The 18,865-nt window shown below is 67.3% G+C and overlaps 1 protein-coding gene across 1 annotated transcript; it reads left to right on the top strand.

Annotated features, from left to right (window-relative positions):
* The first annotated feature begins 7,530 nt into the window (after positions 1-7,530).
* LOC125431743 (sodium-dependent proline transporter-like) lies at positions 7,531-14,685 on the top strand. The gene is made up of 4 exons (XM_048494820.1): positions 7,531-7,636; positions 9,424-9,542; positions 11,170-11,343; positions 13,502-14,685. Exons 1-4 carry the CDS (start codon positions 7,561-7,563, stop codon positions 13,652-13,654), a joined length of 522 nt encoding a protein of 173 aa, XP_048350777.1. The 5' UTR covers positions 7,531-7,560; the 3' UTR covers positions 13,655-14,685.
* Positions 14,686-18,865: the final 4,180 nt, after the last annotated feature.

The following is an 18,865-nucleotide window of genomic DNA, read 5'->3' as shown; positions in this document are numbered from 1 at the left end:
GGGGGGGTGGGGGGGGGGGGGGGTGGGGGGGGGGGGGGGTGGGGGGGGGGGGGGGTGGGGGGGGGGGGGGGTGGGGGGGGGGGGGGGTGGGGGGGGGGGGGGGTGGGGGGGGGGGGGGGTGGGGGGGGGGGGGGGTGGGGGGGGGGGGGGGTGGGGGGGGGGGGGGGTGGGGGGGGGGGGGGGTGGGGGGGGGGGGGGGTGGGGGGGGGGGGGGGTGGGGGGGGGGGGGGGTGGGGGGGGGGGGGGGTGGGGGGGGGGGGGGGTGGGGGGGGGGGGGGGTGGGGGGGGGGGGGGGTGGGGGGGGGGGGGGGTGGGGGGGGGGGGGGGTGGGGGGGGGGGGGGGTGGGGGGGGGGGGGGGTGGGGGGGGGGGGGGGTGGGGGGGGGGGGGGGTGGGGGGGGGGGGGGGTGGGGGGGGGGGGGGGTGGGGGGGGGGGGGGGTGGGGGGGGGGGGGGGTGGGGGGGGGGGGGGGTGGGGGGGGGGGGGGGTGGGGGGGGGGGGGGGTGGGGGGGGGGGGGGGTGGGGGGGGGGGGGGGTGGGGGGGGGGGGGGGTGGGGGGGGGGGGGGGTGGGGGGGGGGGGGGGTGGGGGGGGGGGGGGGTGGGGGGGGGGGGGGGTGGGGGGGGGGGGGGGTGGGGGGGGGGGGGGGTGGGGGGGGGGGGGGGTGGGGGGGGGGGGGGGTGGGGGGGGGGGGGGGTGGGGGGGGGGGGGGGTGGGGGGGGGGGGGGGTGGGGGGGGGGGGGGGTGGGGGGGGGGGGGGGTGGGGGGGGGGGGGGGTGGGGGGGGGGGGGGGTGGGGGGGGGGGGGGGTGGGGGGGGGGGGGGGTGGGGGGGGGGGGGGGTGGGGGGGGGGGGGGGTGGGGGGGGGGGGGGGTGGGGGGGGGGGGGGGTGGGGGGGGGGGGGGGTGGGGGGGGGGGGGGGTGGGGGGGGGGGGGGGTGGGGGGGGGGGGGGGTGGGGGGGGGGGGGGGTGGGGGGGGGGGGGGGTGGGGGGGGGGGGGGGTGGGGGGGGGGGGGGGTGGGGGGGGGGGGGGGTGGGGGGGGGGGGGGGTGGGGGGGGGGGGGGGTGGGGGGGGGGGGGGGTGGGGGGGGGGGGGGGTGGGGGGGGGGGGGGGTGGGGGGGGGGGGGGGTGGGGGGGGGGGGGGGTGGGGGGGGGGGGGGGTGGGGGGGGGGGGGGGTGGGGGGGGGGGGGGGTGGGGGGGGGGGGGGGTGGGGGGGGGGGGGGGTGGGGGGGGGGGGGGGTGGGGGGGGGGGGGGGTGGGGGGGGGGGGGGGTGGGGGGGGGGGGGGGTGGGGGGGGGGGGGGGTGGGGGGGGGGGGGGGTGGGGGGGGGGGGGGGTGGGGGGGGGGGGGGGTGGGGGGGGGGGGGGGTGGGGGGGGGGGGGGGTGGGGGGGGGGGGGGGTGGGGGGGGGGGGGGGTGGGGGGGGGGGGGGGTGGGGGGGGGGGGGGGTGGGGGGGGGGGGGGGTGGGGGGGGGGGGGGGTGGGGGGGGGGGGGGGTGGGGGGGGGGGGGGGTGGGGGGGGGGGGGGGTGGGGGGGGGGGGGGGTGGGGGGGGGGGGGGGTGGGGGGGGGGGGGGGTGGGGGGGGGGGGGGGTGGGGGGGGGGGGGGGTGGGGGGGGGGGGGGGTGGGGGGGGGGGGGGGTGGGGGGGGGGGGGGGTGGGGGGGGGGGGGGGTGGGGGGGGGGGGGGGTGGGGGGGGGGGGGGGTGGGGGGGGGGGGGGGTGGGGGGGGGGGGGGGTGGGGGGGGGGGGGGGTGGGGGGGGGGGGGGGTGGGGGGGGGGGGGGGTGGGGGGGGGGGGGGGTGGGGGGGGGGGGGGGTGGGGGGGGGGGGGGGTGGGGGGGGGGGGGGGTGGGGGGGGGGGGGGGTGGGGGGGGGGGGGGGTGGGGGGGGGGGGGGGTGGGGGGGGGGGGGGGTGGGGGGGGGGGGGGGTGGGGGGGGGGGGGGGTGGGGGGGGGGGGGGGTGGGGGGGGGGGGGGGTGGGGGGGGGGGGGGGTGGGGGGGGGGGGGGGTGGGGGGGGGGGGGGGTGGGGGGGGGGGGGGGTGGGGGGGGGGGGGGGTGGGGGGGGGGGGGGGTGGGGGGGGGGGGGGGTGGGGGGGGGGGGGGGTGGGGGGGGGGGGGGGTGGGGGGGGGGGGGGGTGGGGGGGGGGGGGGGTGGGGGGGGGGGGGGGTGGGGGGGGGGGGGGGTGGGGGGGGGGGGGGGTGGGGGGGGGGGGGGGTGGGGGGGGGGGGGGGTGGGGGGGGGGGGGGGTGGGGGGGGGGGGGGGTGGGGGGGGGGGGGGGTGGGGGGGGGGGGGGGTGGGGGGGGGGGGGGGTGGGGGGGGGGGGGGGTGGGGGGGGGGGGGGGTGGGGGGGGGGGGGGGTGGGGGGGGGGGGGGGTGGGGGGGGGGGGGGGTGGGGGGGGGGGGGGGTGGGGGGGGGGGGGGGTGGGGGGGGGGGGGGGTGGGGGGGGGGGGGGGTGGGGGGGGGGGGGGGTGGGGGGGGGGGGGGGTGGGGGGGGGGGGGGGTGGGGGGGGGGGGGGGTGGGGGGGGGGGGGGGTGGGGGGGGGGGGGGGTGGGGGGGGGGGGGGGTGGGGGGGGGGGGGGGTGGGGGGGGGGGGGGGTGGGGGGGGGGGGGGGTGGGGGGGGGGGGGGGTGGGGGGGGGGGGGGGTGGGGGGGGGGGGGGGTGGGGGGGGGGGGGGGTGGGGGGGGGGGGGGGTGGGGGGGGGGGGGGGTGGGGGGGGGGGGGGGTGGGGGGGGGGGGGGGTGGGGGGGGGGGGGGGTGGGGGGGGGGGGGGGTGGGGGGGGGGGGGGGTGGGGGGGGGGGGGGGTGGGGGGGGGGGGGGGTGGGGGGGGGGGGGGGTGGGGGGGGGGGGGGGTGGGGGGGGGGGGGGGTGGGGGGGGGGGGGGGTGGGGGGGGGGGGGGGTGGGGGGGGGGGGGGGTGGGGGGGGGGGGGGGTGGGGGGGGGGGGGGGTGGGGGGGGGGGGGGGTGGGGGGGGGGGGGGGTGGGGGGGGGGGGGGGTGGGGGGGGGGGGGGGTGGGGGGGGGGGGGGGTGGGGGGGGGGGGGGGTGGGGGGGGGGGGGGGTGGGGGGGGGGGGGGGTGGGGGGGGGGGGGGGTGGGGGGGGGGGGGGGTGGGGGGGGGGGGGGGTGGGGGGGGGGGGGGGTGGGGGGGGGGGGGGGTGGGGGGGGGGGGGGGTGGGGGGGGGGGGGGGTGGGGGGGGGGGGGGGTGGGGGGGGGGGGGGGTGGGGGGGGGGGGGGGTGGGGGGGGGGGGGGGTGGGGGGGGGGGGGGGTGGGGGGGGGGGGGGGTGGGGGGGGGGGGGGGTGGGGGGGGGGGGGGGTGGGGGGGGGGGGGGGTGGGGGGGGGGGGGGGTGGGGGGGGGGGGGGGTGGGGGGGGGGGGGGGTGGGGGGGGGGGGGGGTGGGGGGGGGGGGGGGTGGGGGGGGGGGGGGGTGGGGGGGGGGGGGGGTGGGGGGGGGGGGGGGTGGGGGGGGGGGGGGGTGGGGGGGGGGGGGGGTGGGGGGGGGGGGGGGTGGGGGGGGGGGGGGGTGGGGGGGGGGGGGGGTGGGGGGGGGGGGGGGTGGGGGGGGGGGGGGGTGGGGGGGGGGGGGGGTGGGGGGGGGGGGGGGTGGGGGGGGGGGGGGGTGGGGGGGGGGGGGGGTGGGGGGGGGGGGGGGTGGGGGGGGGGGGGGGTGGGGGGGGGGGGGGGTGGGGGGGGGGGGGGGTGGGGGGGGGGGGGGGTGGGGGGGGGGGGGGGTGGGGGGGGGGGGGGGTGGGGGGGGGGGGGGGTGGGGGGGGGGGGGGGTGGGGGGGGGGGGGGGTGGGGGGGGGGGGGGGTGGGGGGGGGGGGGGGTGGGGGGGGGGGGGGGTGGGGGGGGGGGGGGGTGGGGGGGGGGGGGGGTGGGGGGGGGGGGGGGTGGGGGGGGGGGGGGGTGGGGGGGGGGGGGGGTGGGGGGGGGGGGGGGTGGGGGGGGGGGGGGGTGGGGGGGGGGGGGGGTGGGGGGGGGGGGGGGTGGGGGGGGGGGGGGGTGGGGGGGGGGGGGGGTGGGGGGGGGGGGGGGTGGGGGGGGGGGGGGGTGGGGGGGGGGGGGGGTGGGGGGGGGGGGGGGTGGGGGGGGGGGGGGGTGGGGGGGGGGGGGGGTGGGGGGGGGGGGGGGTGGGGGGGGGGGGGGGTGGGGGGGGGGGGGGGTGGGGGGGGGGGGGGGTGGGGGGGGGGGGGGGTGGGGGGGGGGGGGGGTGGGGGGGGGGGGGGGTGGGGGGGGGGGGGGGTGGGGGGGGGGGGGGGTGGGGGGGGGGGGGGGTGGGGGGGGGGGGGGGTGGGGGGGGGGGGGGGTGGGGGGGGGGGGGGGTGGGGGGGGGGGGGGGTGGGGGGGGGGGGGGGTGGGGGGGGGGGGGGGTGGGGGGGGGGGGGGGTGGGGGGGGGGGGGGGTGGGGGGGGGGGGGGGTGGGGGGGGGGGGGGGTGGGGGGGGGGGGGGGTGGGGGGGGGGGGGGGTGGGGGGGGGGGGGGGTGGGGGGGGGGGGGGGTGGGGGGGGGGGGGGGTGGGGGGGGGGGGGGGTGGGGGGGGGGGGGGGTGGGGGGGGGGGGGGGTGGGGGGGGGGGGGGGTGGGGGGGGGGGGGGGTGGGGGGGGGGGGGGGTGGGGGGGGGGGGGGGTGGGGGGGGGGGGGGGTGGGGGGGGGGGGGGGTGGGGGGGGGGGGGGGTGGGGGGGGGGGGGGGTGGGGGGGGGGGGGGGTGGGGGGGGGGGGGGGTGGGGGGGGGGGGGGGTGGGGGGGGGGGGGGGTGGGGGGGGGGGGGGGTGGGGGGGGGGGGGGGTGGGGGGGGGGGGGGGTGGGGGGGGGGGGGGGTGGGGGGGGGGGGGGGTGGGGGGGGGGGGGGGTGGGGGGGGGGGGGGGTGGGGGGGGGGGGGGGTGGGGGGGGGGGGGGGTGGGGGGGGGGGGGGGTGGGGGGGGGGGGGGGTGGGGGGGGGGGGGGGTGGGGGGGGGGGGGGGTGGGGGGGGGGGGGGGTGGGGGGGGGGGGGGGTGGGGGGGGGGGGGGGTGGGGGGGGGGGGGGGTGGGGGGGGGGGGGGGTGGGGGGGGGGGGGGGTGGGGGGGGGGGGGGGTGGGGGGGGGGGGGGGTGGGGGGGGGGGGGGGTGGGGGGGGGGGGGGGTGGGGGGGGGGGGGGGTGGGGGGGGGGGGGGGTGGGGGGGGGGGGGGGTGGGGGGGGGGGGGGGTGGGGGGGGGGGGGGGTGGGGGGGGGGGGGGGTGGGGGGGGGGGGGGGTGGGGGGGGGGGGGGGTGGGGGGGGGGGGGGGTGGGGGGGGGGGGGGGTGGGGGGGGGGGGGGGTGGGGGGGGGGGGGGGTGGGGGGGGGGGGGGGTGGGGGGGGGGGGGGGTGGGGGGGGGGGGGGGTGGGGGGGGGGGGGGGTGGGGGGGGGGGGGGGTGGGGGGGGGGGGGGGTGGGGGGGGGGGGGGGTGGGGGGGGGGGGGGGTGGGGGGGGGGGGGGGTGGGGGGGGGGGGGGGTGGGGGGGGGGGGGGGTGGGGGGGGGGGGGGGTGGGGGGGGGGGGGGGTGGGGGGGGGGGGGGGTGGGGGGGGGGGGGGGTGGGGGGGGGGGGGGGTGGGGGGGGGGGGGGGTGGGGGGGGGGGGGGGTGGGGGGGGGGGGGGGTGGGGGGGGGGGGGGGTGGGGGGGGGGGGGGGTGGGGGGGGGGGGGGGTGGGGGGGGGGGGGGGTGGGGGGGGGGGGGGGTGGGGGGGGGGGGGGGTGGGGGGGGGGGGGGGTGGGGGGGGGGGGGGGTGGGGGGGGGGGGGGGTGGGGGGGGGGGGGGGTGGGGGGGGGGGGGGGTGGGGGGGGGGGGGGGTGGGGGGGGGGGGGGGTGGGGGGGGGGGGGGGTGGGGGGGGGGGGGGGTGGGGGGGGGGGGGGGTGGGGGGGGGGGGGGGTGGGGGGGGGGGGGGGTGGGGGGGGGGGGGGGTGGGGGGGGGGGGGGGTGGGGGGGGGGGGGGGTGGGGGGGGGGGGGGGTGGGGGGGGGGGGGGGTGGGGGGGGGGGGGGGTGGGGGGGGGGGGGGGTGGGGGGGGGGGGGGGTGGGGGGGGGGGGGGGTGGGGGGGGGGGGGGGTGGGGGGGGGGGGGGGTGGGGGGGGGGGGGGGTGGGGGGGGGGGGGGGTGGGGGGGGGGGGGGGTGGGGGGGGGGGGGGGTGGGGGGGGGGGGGGGTGGGGGGGGGGGGGGGTGGGGGGGGGGGGGGGTGGGGGGGGGGGGGGGTGGGGGGGGGGGGGGGTGGGGGGGGGGGGGGGTGGGGGGGGGGGGGGGTGGGGGGGGGGGGGGGTGGGGGGGGGGGGGGGTGGGGGGGGGGGGGGGTGGGGGGGGGGGGGGGTGGGGGGGGGGGGGGGTGGGGGGGGGGGGGGGTGGGGGGGGGGGGGGGTGGGGGGGGGGGGGGGTGGGGGGGGGGGGGGGTGGGGGGGGGGGGGGGTGGGGGGGGGGGGGGGTGGGGGGGGGGGGGGGTGGGGGGGGGGGGGGGTGGGGGGGGGGGGGGGTGGGGGGGGGGGGGGGTGGGGGGGGGGGGGGGTGGGGGGGGGGGGGGGTGGGGGGGGGGGGGGGTGGGGGGGGGGGGGGGTGGGGGGGGGGGGGGGTGGGGGGGGGGGGGGGTGGGGGGGGGGGGGGGTGGGGGGGGGGGGGGGTGGGGGGGGGGGGGGGTGGGGGGGGGGGGGGGTGGGGGGGGGGGGGGGTGGGGGGGGGGGGGGGTGGGGGGGGGGGGGGGTGGGGGGGGGGGGGGGTGGGGGGGGGGGGGGGTGGGGGGGGGGGGGGGTGGGGGGGGGGGGGGGTGGGGGGGGGGGGGGGTGGGGGGGGGGGGGGGTGGGGGGGGGGGGGGGTGGGGGGGGGGGGGGGTGGGGGGGGGGGGGGGTGGGGGGGGGGGGGGGTGGGGGGGGGGGGGGGTGGGGGGGGGGGGGGGTGGGGGGGGGGGGGGGTGGGGGGGGGGGGGGGTGGGGGGGGGGGGGGGTGGGGGGGGGGGGGGGTGGGGGGGGGGGGGGGTGGGGGGGGGGGGGGGTGGGGGGGGGGGGGGGTGGGGGGGGGGGGGGGTGGGGGGGGGGGGGGGTGGGGGGGGGGGGGGGTGGGGGGGGGGGGGGGTGGGGGGGGGGGGGGGTGGGGGGGGGGGGGGGTGGGGGGGGGGGGGGGTGGGGGGGGGGGGGGGTGGGGGGGGGGGGGGGTGGGGGGGGGGGGGGGTGGGGGGGGGGGGGGGTGGGGGGGGGGGGGGGTGGGGGGGGGGGGGGGTGGGGGGGGGGGGGGGTGGGGGGGGGGGGGGGTGGGGGGGGGGGGGGGTGGGGGGGGGGGGGGGAGGCGGGGGAGGGGGGGGGGGGGGGGGGGGGGTGGGGGGGGGGGGGGGGGGGGGGGGGGGGGGATGGGGGGGGGGGGGGGGGGGGGGGTGGGGGGGGGGGGGGGGGGGGGGGGGGGGGGGGGGGGGGGGGGGGGGGGGGGGGGGGGGGGGAAGCAAGGGGGGGGGGGGGAGGGGGGGGGCACAGGGGGGGGGGGGGGGGGGGGCGGGGGGGCATATTGCTTCTGTGCTTATCTTTTCCCTCTTGCGCAGGGGGGCATCTACTGGTTCACCCTCATGGATGCCTACAGCACCAGTTTTGGCCTCATCATCATCGTCCTCTTCATGTGTCTCGGTGTTGCCTTCTTTTACGGTGAGTCCCTCGCAAGGACCCCCATTTCCTGCTCGTCTCCTGCCCCTGCCGACCAGAGCGAAGGCTGAACTTCAGGGGTTCCTCATTCATGGCAATTTACAATCCAGATGTTGTTTGGGTTGCCTGCCTGTGTTCCGTCTAGTCCAGGGGTCTTCGAACTATGGCCCTCTAGATGTTCATAGACTACAATTCCCATGAGCCCTACCACTTGGCCATGCTGGCAGGGGTTGATGGGAATTGTAGTCCATGAACATCTGGAGGGCCATAGTTTGAAGACCCCTGATCTAGTCCATCATCCCTTCCAGTTCCCTAGGAAGACCACCAAACAAGGGATAAGGTGAGCCCTTCGGGGGAGGGCGGTCTATAAACCCAATAAATATAAATAAATAAATAAATATAAGGTATTGTCAAAGGTTTTCACGGCTGGATTCAACTGGTTGTGGTGGGTTTTCCAGACTGTGTGGCTGTGGTCTGGTAGACCTTGTTCCTAACGTTCTGCCTGCATCTGTGGCTGGCATCTTCTAAGGGGTATCACAGAGAGAAGTCTGTTACACACTGTGTCCAGTGAGGAGGTAAGGTTTAGTGGGGTATATATTGTCCATGTCCCAGGGTGGGGACCCAGTCAGTAAGTGTTCTGGGTGGAACTTGTTATGCAAAGGTATGGTTAACTGCATTGTAATGTGGGTGGGGTTTTCAGTCCAGAGAGTGATTCACATTTGCAAACCACACCTTTGCATAGCAAGTTCCACCCAGCAGCAGCAGCAGCAGCGGAAGGCCGTTGCTTTCACCTCCTGCAGGTGAGCTCCCAAAGGCACCTAGTGGGCCACTGCGAGTAGCAGAGTGCTGGACTAGATGGACTCTGGTCTGATCCAGCAGGCTCTTTTTTAGGTTCTAGGTCAGCCCTGTTACTGCGGTGTAACGGGTTCAAAATATTTAAGCCAAAAAGCTCAAGCCGACAAAGAATAAAATCAAAAAGGTATTATATTCAGGCCAACAAACGGGCAAGCAAGGATTAGAGGAGCCGCACTAGAATGGCTGCTGGCTCTCATTTTTATAGGTTACATCAGAATAGCAATAGAAAGAATACACCCCTCAGTACTGTCATCATCAATCAATCAATGCAAAGGGTGGAGATCATTCCCTTACCCAAAACATTTGGGGCAAACTAATGCTCTAATTGGAAGATGTCAATTTGTCACCTTTGACGCATTATGAACTAAGGCCCAGCCTCATCTTATCAGCACTGTTCTCTGTTGCCCTATTTTCTGAGACAAAGAGCCTAAACATTTTGCTTTGTATCAGAAAAAGGGCAGACTCAAGGTGCCGGGCCAGGACGAGAAGGCCTCAGTAACAACTTAGTTCATCATCTCACACATTCCCATGTAGAATTGAGAACAAAGAGTATTTCACCCAGGCTCTTGCAGACTTAGCTAGTAACAAAGGCCAGAGAGCCAAAGGCCTACTTTGGTTCATCTTAATTGATCATAATTAAAGCATAAAGTCATAAAAGCAATGCAATTAGAGAAAGTGTCTGCATAGAAACTTTGAAGGTTTTCAAAACTTGTTCTGCGCCTACAGCCCTGCCCACTCTGACCACCAGTGGTGCTCCAAGCTCCTTAGTCGATCTCTTTCCACATCATCTCCCGCCTGGTCCTTTTGGCTGGAGGTTCTGGGACATTTGGCGTGTCACTGAGATGTCTACCCCTGAGCCAGAGGCCCTGTTGTGCCCCAATGGGCTGTGCTTCCCGCAAGCACTCCAGAGAGTAACCTCCCTACTTGCTTCTCAGGTGTGAACCAATTCTGCCAAGACATCGTGGACATGATCTGCCGCTGCCCGCCCTGGTGCAGCAAACTGGTCCTCTACTTCAAAGCCTGCTGGGTGATCATCACGCCTGGACTACTCCTGGTAGGGCCTCCTCTGGAGCTGGTTGCGTTTGGTCCCTCACCCCCCCTCGCCCCCCCCCATTTCCCCTCCTTGAAGACGTTTAGGCAGAGGTTGGCTGAATATTTGCCAGGGATGTTTTAGGTCAGTGGTGGCGAACCTATGGCACTCCAGATGTTCATGGACTACAATTCCCATCAGCCCCTGCCAGCATGGCCCTGGTTTTAGGAAATTCTGCCAGGCACAGTGAACTGGGTGCCCTTCATGCCCCTTCTCTTCTCTTCTCACAAGTATTTGGGCACAATCAGTGTTTATGTCTTGGCTCAATAACTGAATTACAGAAGCTGATAGTTGGGGGCATTCACTAGTCGGAAGTGAAGGGTATCTGATTGCTCCACCTCATATCCAACATGGCTGGGGACCATATTTACTCTAAAGCAAGATGCCCCCTCCCCATATTAAAATGGTTATACTGAAAAGGTTTGTTGCTGTAAAAAAGCTTTTAACCTGTATGCCATTTTAAGTTGGCCTTTCTCTTGAGTGTGAAAAAGCCCTAGTTTTCTTTTCAGGTAAACGGGATATTTGAGCATTCTGAGTTGGTTATTTTGTGAGCTCTCAAGCCCTCAGGGCAGATTCCAAGAATTTTATGTCCAGTTTTAATTACTACTCAGCGCACGCACGCACGCACGCACGCACAAGCATACACACACACACACAAGATCCTTTCATTTGTCCCTTTGAAGCCACATTCTGCTGGAACTGTTCTGCCCGTAACAGAGGCGCTCATGGAGACTTGTGGGTCACATGTGCCCGGGTGCATGCCAGCTGATCACATGGGGGCGGAGTATCGCCCCCCGCACCCTTCCCCTTGGCCCCACCCTGCCAGGTAGCCAGCCCAGCTAGGTAAGTGAGGCGCAGAGGGGGAGGGGGCGCCCGTAGCAGGTTTTGCCCCGGGTGCCATTCCCCCCCCCCCCCCGCATGCCTCTAGTCCATGATATTTTATATCCTCCCCACCAAACACACACATACTATGTATGCATTTAAAGACACTCCCCATTCTCTCCCACCCCCCCACCCCCCCAAACTGCTAGTCTTCCTGCAGAACCACTAAAGAAACGTTGTGTGTTGTCTTGCCTGCAAACTAGGAACAACAACAATTGTCGTTGTTGTGTTAATCTCAGAGTTGGAAGGGACCACTGTAAAATTTTCAACAAATCGGTACGCAATCCATGTTTAAAACCTCCAATGACATCGACTCCGGCACCTCAGCAGGGGGACACCTCCAGTGTTGAACACGAGGATAAAAATATTTTATACTCCCCCTTTCTCGCCGAAGCTCAAGGCGGATTACAGGATGTGAAACTGGGCGATCAGGCTGGAGATCAAATGACCGCTGCAGTCAGACTGGGATGACCACACTAGTTGGTGGTTTGCACTGGTCTCTAAGGCAGGTAAATGCCCATCACTGCAGCCTCTGGGCTGTAGCTGCCAATAGACTACTGAAGAAAACCAGCCAGCTCTTCTGTAGGGAGTGTGTGTGTGTGTTGTGTGTGTGTGTAGGGGGGGGGGGTCTGAGCCAATCTGCCCCCCTCCCAGACGGTCAGAAGGGGCTCAAGCCCTGAACCCCTCTGCTTTTCTCTGCTTCCTCCAGTTCACCCTCTTCTACATCTTCCTGGATTTGTCGAGCACAACTCTGCACTACGGAACCTACGAGTATCCACGCTGGGGGGAGGCCCTGGGGGTCTGCCTGGGGGTCGTGACCTGCATCCAGATCCCGCTCTGGGCAGTCATTGCTCTCTGCAAGGAGTCTGGGACACTGATGGATGTGAGTATGTCTGTGTGTGGGGGTGGCTGTGGGGGGGGGGTGTTGGTTACAGGGAAGACTGGAGAGGAGAGCTGTTCTTGGGGAAAGAGGTGCCCCCCACCAGTGCAAGAGAACCCCGGTCCCTTCACTAGCATTGCGTCCAAGTGTAATCCGGGAGTTGGTGTCTTCTGGGAACTGGGGCAGTCAAATCTTTCTACTCCAAACTAAGTGGCTGGCCTTCCGCAATCCCCGTTCAGCTGGATCCGCCCCTCCCTGTGCAATATGCGGACATGAATAGCAGCCTACCTTACAAAGCAGTTGTGCAGACACCAAATGCTACCTGTCTAAGATGCCCAAACTTCACATACACCAAACTTCACATACACGCTACAGGGGTCAGTGCTTTCAGTCACAGACTAGGAAAGGGATTTGGGCGTCTTAGTTGATAGTTCCATGGGAATGTCCACTCAATGCATGGCAGCTGTGAAAAAGGCAAACTCTATGCTGGGGATCATTAGGAAAGGAATTGAGAATAAAACTGCAAAGATTGTCATGCCCTTATATAAAGCCGTGGTGCGACCGCACTTGGAGTCCTGTGTCCAGTTCTGGTCGTCACATCTCAAAAAGGATGTCGAAGAGATAGAAAAAGTGCAGAGAAGGGCAACGAGGACGATTGAGGGACTGGAGCACCTTCCTTATGAGGAGAGGCTGCAGCATTTGGGACTCTTTCGTTTGGAGAGGAGACGGCTGAGGGGGGATATGATTGAAGTCTATAAAAAATTATGCATGGGGTAGAAAATGTGGACAGAGAGACATTTTTCTCTCTTTCTCACAATACTAGAACCAGGGGGCATCCATTGAAAATGCTGGGGGGAAGAATTAGGACTAATAAAAGGAAACACTTCTTCACGCAACGTGTGATTTGTGTTTGGAATATGCTGCCACAGGAGGTGGTGATGGCCACTCACCTGGATAGCTTCAAAAGGGGCTTGGACAGATTTATGGAGGAGAAGTCGATCTATGGCTACCAATCTTGGTCCTCCTTGTTCTGAGGTTGCAAATGCCTTAGCAGACCAGGTGCTCAGGAGCAGCAGCAGCAGCAGAAGGCCGTTGCTTTCACCTCCTGGATGTGAGCTCCCAAAGGCACCTGGTGGGCCACTGCAAGTAGCAGAGTGCTGGACTAGATGGACTCTGGTCTGATCCAGCTGGCTTGTTTTTATGTTCTTATATCTTTTACTGTGGCAAGAGCTTTGAAAAGTTGTATCCCACTTTGTCAGATGAGGCATGAACCTCTCGCCCCAACAGATGTTTAGACCGTCAGGGCTGTTGATGTGGAACGCGGGAGACAGTTTTGCTTAACATGCGGCAAATTCTAAGGACAACTTGGACCACAGTCCTGTGTTCGAGTTCCAGGGCAGAGGTCCTCTTCAATGCTGCTGTGTAAACACGCATTTATGTTGCCATCTCCGTCTTAAAAGTGCACTTCTTAGAGAGCCAGCGTGGCGTAGGGGTTAAGAGGAGGTGCACTCTAATCGGGAGAACTGGGTTTGATTCCCTGCTCTGCCACTTATCTGGTGAACCAGATTAGCTTGTACACTCCAGTCCAGCACACACCAGCTGGGTGACCTTGGGCTAGTCCCAGTTCTTTGGAGCTCTCTCAGCCCCATCTATCTCACAGGGTGTTTGTTGTGAGGGGGGAAGGGCAAGGAGATTGTAAGCCCCTTTGAGTCTCCTTACAGGAGAGAAAGTGGGGATATAAATCCAAACTCTTCTTCTTCTTTACTCCAAAGAAAGGCTACGATGCCCATGAGGCAATGCTACCTAGCCTGAACAGTCTCCCTGGAGGATCTCCTGGAGTCACTATTTATGCATGTTTATATATTTATATTTATATATTTATATTTATATATTTATGCATGTCCGTGGCTTCGTGTTGATGTGTTTGGGGCTGTGTAGGGCTGGGTGGAGGAAGGGGAAAGTGAAGATGGGGTATGAGTCTGGAATTGTGTGCATCGAGGAATGCTGCTGTAAATTTCGTTGTGCGTGCACAATGACAATAAAATGCTTATGCTTATGTTTGGAAGGGATTTTTTTTCCCTTTTAAGCAGCTAGAAAGCTGAGATGCGGCAGGTCAGAAACGAAAGCTATTAAACGAGTCTCTCTGGTCTCTTCTTTTCAGAGGTTCAGGAAAGCCATCCACCCGCTGAATTCCTGGCGGACCACAAGCGGGCGTGACCTGTCCCACCACGTCATTGACGTTCCTTACACCGTGAACCTGACGGACCACGACTTCACGGGGGGCTGGCAGCAGCAAGGCAGCAGCGAGGCGTGAACGGGCAGGGAGGAGGCGTCCCACCCAGGAGGGGTGGCCACAGGCAAGCGGAGGCACAGCAGGGCCGCGGCCGTGAGGCCCAGAAGGGGCAGCCTGCTAGGAGAGCTGTCTTGAGGAGGACCCAAGAAAGGTGGCGCTCCGTGAAGATATGCTGCGGCTGGGCAGGAGATGGTGGAAACTTTCTTTAAAAATGGAGTAGAGGGCCCGGGTGTGCGACTGAGTGTTAAGACATTGGAGATGTACGTTGCTGGCAGACTTTACTCACTGGTTGCCTTTGCGTTTAGCACCAGTGCAGCGACCTTGGTTAGGCCTGACCTTTGGGCCCACCTGGGCGCTGAGCACCCTGCTCTCCAAGGGCCCCTCTCTGCTGCTGTGCTTGGGCAGCCGGAGCCCCAGCCCCCTTCCCCCCCAGCCTCCTGCCCCCCGTGCTGGGAAAGGTGGGTCAGCCTGCCTGTCTTCTACTTTAGCATCCAGGGCAGACCAGAGTGAGCCTCGCTCGTCTTTGGGCTCCGTCCCAGCTGCTAGTTTGCATTCTGCCTGCTCTGATTGCCAACGGGAACAAGCCGGCCGGAAGGACCTCCAGGCCGGAAGACCTCCGACTGCCGGAAGCTGGTGGCCTGACCCAGGAGAAAAACCCTGTTGTTAAGCAACAAAGAACCGAACTCTGGAATTCACAGCCAAGAGAAGGGAGACGTCAAGGAGACGTCCATCAGTGGCTACTAGCCAGGGCGAATAAAGGGAACCTCCAAATGCAGAGGCAGTATACCTCTAAATCCCAGTGCCAGGAGGCAACATCTGCTGAAGGCTCCGCCTCTATCCTGCCTCTATCCTTCCCCCCTTTAGGGCAATTGGTTGGCCGCTGTGTGGGGTGGGACGTTATGTAACAGATACATGCTATGCTTTTAATCAGACGATACATTTTCCCCTTTCTCCCTCCCCGCCTTCTTCTTTTTCTTTTTTGTTCAAGCAAGCAGCAGAAAGTTCATTCTTCGTATCCTTTGTTCCCATTTTTCTTTCGTTAAATCCGGCTTCTCTCATCCATTTATCAAAAATTAACCAAATCTTCATAATGTCTCTTGGTTTTTCTTGCCATAACATATTTTTTGACATCATCTCAAAAATTTCTAACTGTATTTGTTCCCAAACACATTCCAACCTATTTTGTTAAAATTATCCAAGAGAAGTTCCAGTGTTTTGGAGATAAGAATTAGAGTCTCTGAACACGCTCAGTCGAACTATGGAGCAATTTGGCTCCCAACTTCTGGCAACTGGAGAACAATTTCGCACTTTTTTAAAAAAACCAAGAAGCCAAGCTTAGTCCTCAGCCTAATTCACAGTCCCTAGTATTTCAAAGGGAACAAACTGCTTTGCTTATTGGTGATTTTGGATTGAATGTTAATCGCTGGGACACTTACCATTTGATTAAGCAATCACTCTGTTCTCTATTGCATTGCAAACCAGCTGAACTATACTTTTTAAAACTTGAGATGCTCCCCAAGATAGGTCATTTTAAAAGACTTTTTACATTCCAACCATTTTGAGACTGTCCATTTCTTTTTATCTTTCCATCCTAATGCGATCACCATGTGTGCAGCTGTAATCATGATTTTGTACACTGGTCTCGGGGCATGGTTCCTACATAGCCAGTATTAAGTTTTGAAATGGATGGTGGGAGACCGTTCCAAGCCTATATAGGGAGGGGCAGTATACAAACCTAATAAAATGAGACAGGCTTTGATACCCAGTAAAGATCCATCAAGCTTGGTGTCGTGGTTAAGAGCAGGTGGGTTCTAATCTGGAGAACCGGGTTTGATTCCCCACTCCTCCACCCGAGTGGCAGAGGCTTATCTGGGGAACCAGATGTGTTTTCGCACTTTTACATTCCTGCTGGGTGCCCTTGGGCCAGTCCCAGTTCTCTCAGGACTCTCTCAGCCCCACCTGCCTCGCAAGGTGTCTGTTGTGGGGAGAGGAAGGGAAAGGAGCTTGTAAGCCACCTTGAGTCTCCTTTCAGGAGAGAAAGGGGGTGGTATAAATCCAAACTCCTCCTCCTCCTCCTCTTCTAAACCATAGGTGTCAAACTTGCGCCCCTCCAGATGTTATGGACTACAATTCCCATCATCCCCTGCCAGCATGATTCTGGCAAGGGATGATGGGAACTGTAGTCCATAACATCTGGAGGGCCATGAGTTTGACACCTGTGTTCTAAACTTAATAAAATAAGAGTTGCAGCTTGTCTTGACTGGACATAGTTTGGTGCTGAGACTGGTGTCTTCCGTCTTGCTGTTGACCCAGTTCCGCGGCATTCTCGCTGCAGGCCACCCACAAGAGTCACAGCCCAAGAATCAGCTCCTTTCCCTCGGCTAGTGACATAAAGGGCACAGAAGCTGGCTGTAGCTGGTTAGGTCAGGACGGCTTCAGGGGCCTGGAGCGTGAGGGTCCTGCTGGATCAGACCAGTAAAGATCCACCCAGTCCAGCATCCCAGCTCACACAGCAGCCAACCAGTCCCTTGTGAAGACCGTCGTGAGGCCTCTCCCAGGAACGTGAGGCAAGGGGGGATGCCCTCGGGATCCGTTCCCTGCCCAGGGAGTTCCTTTCTAAGAAAGTGGTTTGTTCTCCAAATGCCTCAGGGAGGGGGGTGGGTGGGGTGGGGGTCATGACCAGCATCAATAAAAGTCATGTTCTGCCCGTTGTCTGTCTTTTTTCTGCAAAGTGCTGGTGTGGGTGTGTGTGTGTGGGGGGGTGTCCTTCCCCTCCAGTTAGGAGGACTATTCCCCCCCAATGGTTGCCGCTCTTGGGCTGGAGTAAACGGGCCCGTTCTTCCAGGGGAGGAAGGGAATAGAGCCGCAGGGTCAGTCTGCACTGGAACTGCGCTCTTGCAAAGGTCAAGAGTGAGGAACAGGCCAGCTGAGAGCAAGGCAGAGTCTCTGGCAGGGATTATGAGCAGAGGAGGGCCCGATCCAGAGGTGGGATCCAGCAGGTTCTCACCAGTTCCCGAGAGTGGGTTACTAATTATTTGTGAGTGCTGAGAGGGGGTTCCTAACTGGGTCCGCTTTTCCGTTAGAAATCCCATTAGGTCCAAAAATCATCAAGTCCTGCTGTTTCCTCTGTGGCTGGTTAGCGAAGGTAGAAAACGGGATAATTCTCCCTGTTGGGCTGTTTCAAAAACATGTTTTAGAAATATGGTCAAGTTCCTTGTTTAAGGAAAGTCTCCTTTTGATTTCTAGAAACAAAATTAAGCGTTTGAAAGTATTAAGTATTTGACAGGCAGTCAACTAGAGGAGAAATAGTTGTTTCTGTTGGCAGCAGACGATAGGACTTGCTAGAATGAGTTTAAATTATGGACAGAAAGATACCAGTTGGAAATTAGGAACTTTTTTTTACAGTAAGAGTTTTTTTTACAGTAACAGAGAAATTATTAATGCCCCGCCCCCGGAATGCCCCGCCCAGCCCCACTGGCGCTACGCCACTTTTTGAATCCCACCACCATGGGAACCTGTTGCTAAAATTTATGGATCCCACCACTGGCCCAATCTCCTAATGTCCATGCAGAGGTCTGTGGTGAGGCTGCAGTCAGAGCGCGATAGGGTGCCAGGGGGCTCTCTCAAAGAGCGCCAGAAGACTGGGGAAATGCAATAAGGAAGAGGCACAACCAGCAAGTGTTGATGTGCATCATTCTGGCAAGAAAGGGTACAGAACTTCAGGGCGTTGTAGTCTAGAGAAGAGATGAAGGGTGGGGAGGGGACACTTATCGAGAGGGGGCGAGGCACTTACTCCTGACCTGGGGAAAAAGGGGCAGAGCCTTTTCTCCCCCTCCCAACATTCAAACATTCTCCGGAACCCCAACTCAGTTCCTGATCTCTGGGTTCATGACAGCCAACCCTGCAGAGGAACCGGCACGATTCCCCAGTGACGGCCTTGAGGTTAGATGGGACGTAAAGGGATCACGGAGAGCTCCTTCGGCATCGCTGGGGAATTGCACAGCTTTTCAGAAGTCAAAATTGTTCAAGGTTTTCTATTTCTCAGCTCAGCCATCGACCAAAAGGGAGGCGGCAACTGAGAGATCAGGAGGAGACAGAGAGACTGGGGAGGCCAGCCAGGAAGGTGACGGGAAAGGCTCTTAAGGGTAAGGATGTGTCACTGGCAACCAAGGGCGAGTTAATTCCTGCCCTAGTTTCAATTTTGTTTTAACCGGGGACCCCAGATTCTTCCTTTAAGGTGGATTTAAGAGAAGAATCTGAGCTCCCTAGTTTAAACACCATTGAAAGTGATGGTGTTTGGGGGTGGATTCCACTGGAGGTGTTTTGTGAGAGATGATGCTGACATTTGTTTGGTAAATGTTTTACTGGGGGGATTAGTGAGAGATTTTCATGCTTAATACCCACTTGCACTGGCTTGGAGTTGTTTCTCAGGCTAACAACCTACCTCATAGGGTTGTTGTGATTAGGAAATTAGGAAAAGAGTTGGTGGGGAGAGAGCCATATATGTTTTGCTGGGAGTGGGAGGTGTTTTGTGAGCTGGTACAAAAAAATCATTGGTGGGGGAGGGTGGCCGCCCATACGTCGGGAAGGGGGGGCACCAAACTCAGGTTTTGTCCCCGGGCGCCAGTTTGCCTAGGGACGCCCCTGCTAGTAGTCCCTCTTGCAGGTGTGAAAGTGGACAAGGAAGAAAGTTTGAGAGGGAGAAAGTTGATCCCTTTAAAATGTGCTGTTGGAAGAGAGTTGCAGCTACTGTGGGCCGCCAAAAGGGTAGCTGCACATCAAATGAAGCCTGAATTGTCCCCAGAAGCTAAAATGACTAAACTGTCATAAGGGTGTTGTGGGTTTTCCGGGTTGTATGGCCGTGTTCCACTAGCATTTTCTCCAGACGTTTTGCTTGCATCTGTGGCTGGCATTTTCAGAGGACGATCCTGTGAAGATGCCAGCCACAGATGCAGGTGAAACATCAGGAAAAAATGCTGCTGGAACATGAAGAAGAAGAGTTTGGATTTATATCCCCCCTCTCTCTCCTGCAGGAGACTCAAAGGGGCTGACAATCTCCTTGCCCTTCCCCCCTCACAACAAACACCCTGTGAGGTAGGTGGGGCTGAGAGAGCTCCGAGAAGCTGTGACTAGCCCAAGGTCACCCAGCTGGCGTGTGTGGGAGTGTACAGGCTAATCTGAATTCCAGATTAGATACACGAGCTCTTAACCTCCTACGCCACTGCTGCTCCT

The sequence above is a fragment of the Sphaerodactylus townsendi genome, linkage group LG04, assembly GCF_021028975.2.
Source record: "Sphaerodactylus townsendi isolate TG3544 linkage group LG04, MPM_Stown_v2.3, whole genome shotgun sequence".
NCBI lineage: Eukaryota > Metazoa > Chordata > Lepidosauria > Squamata > Sphaerodactylidae > Sphaerodactylus > Sphaerodactylus townsendi.
Note: the sequence above shows the minus strand (reverse complement) of the source record. Positions and strands in the feature narration are given on the sequence as shown.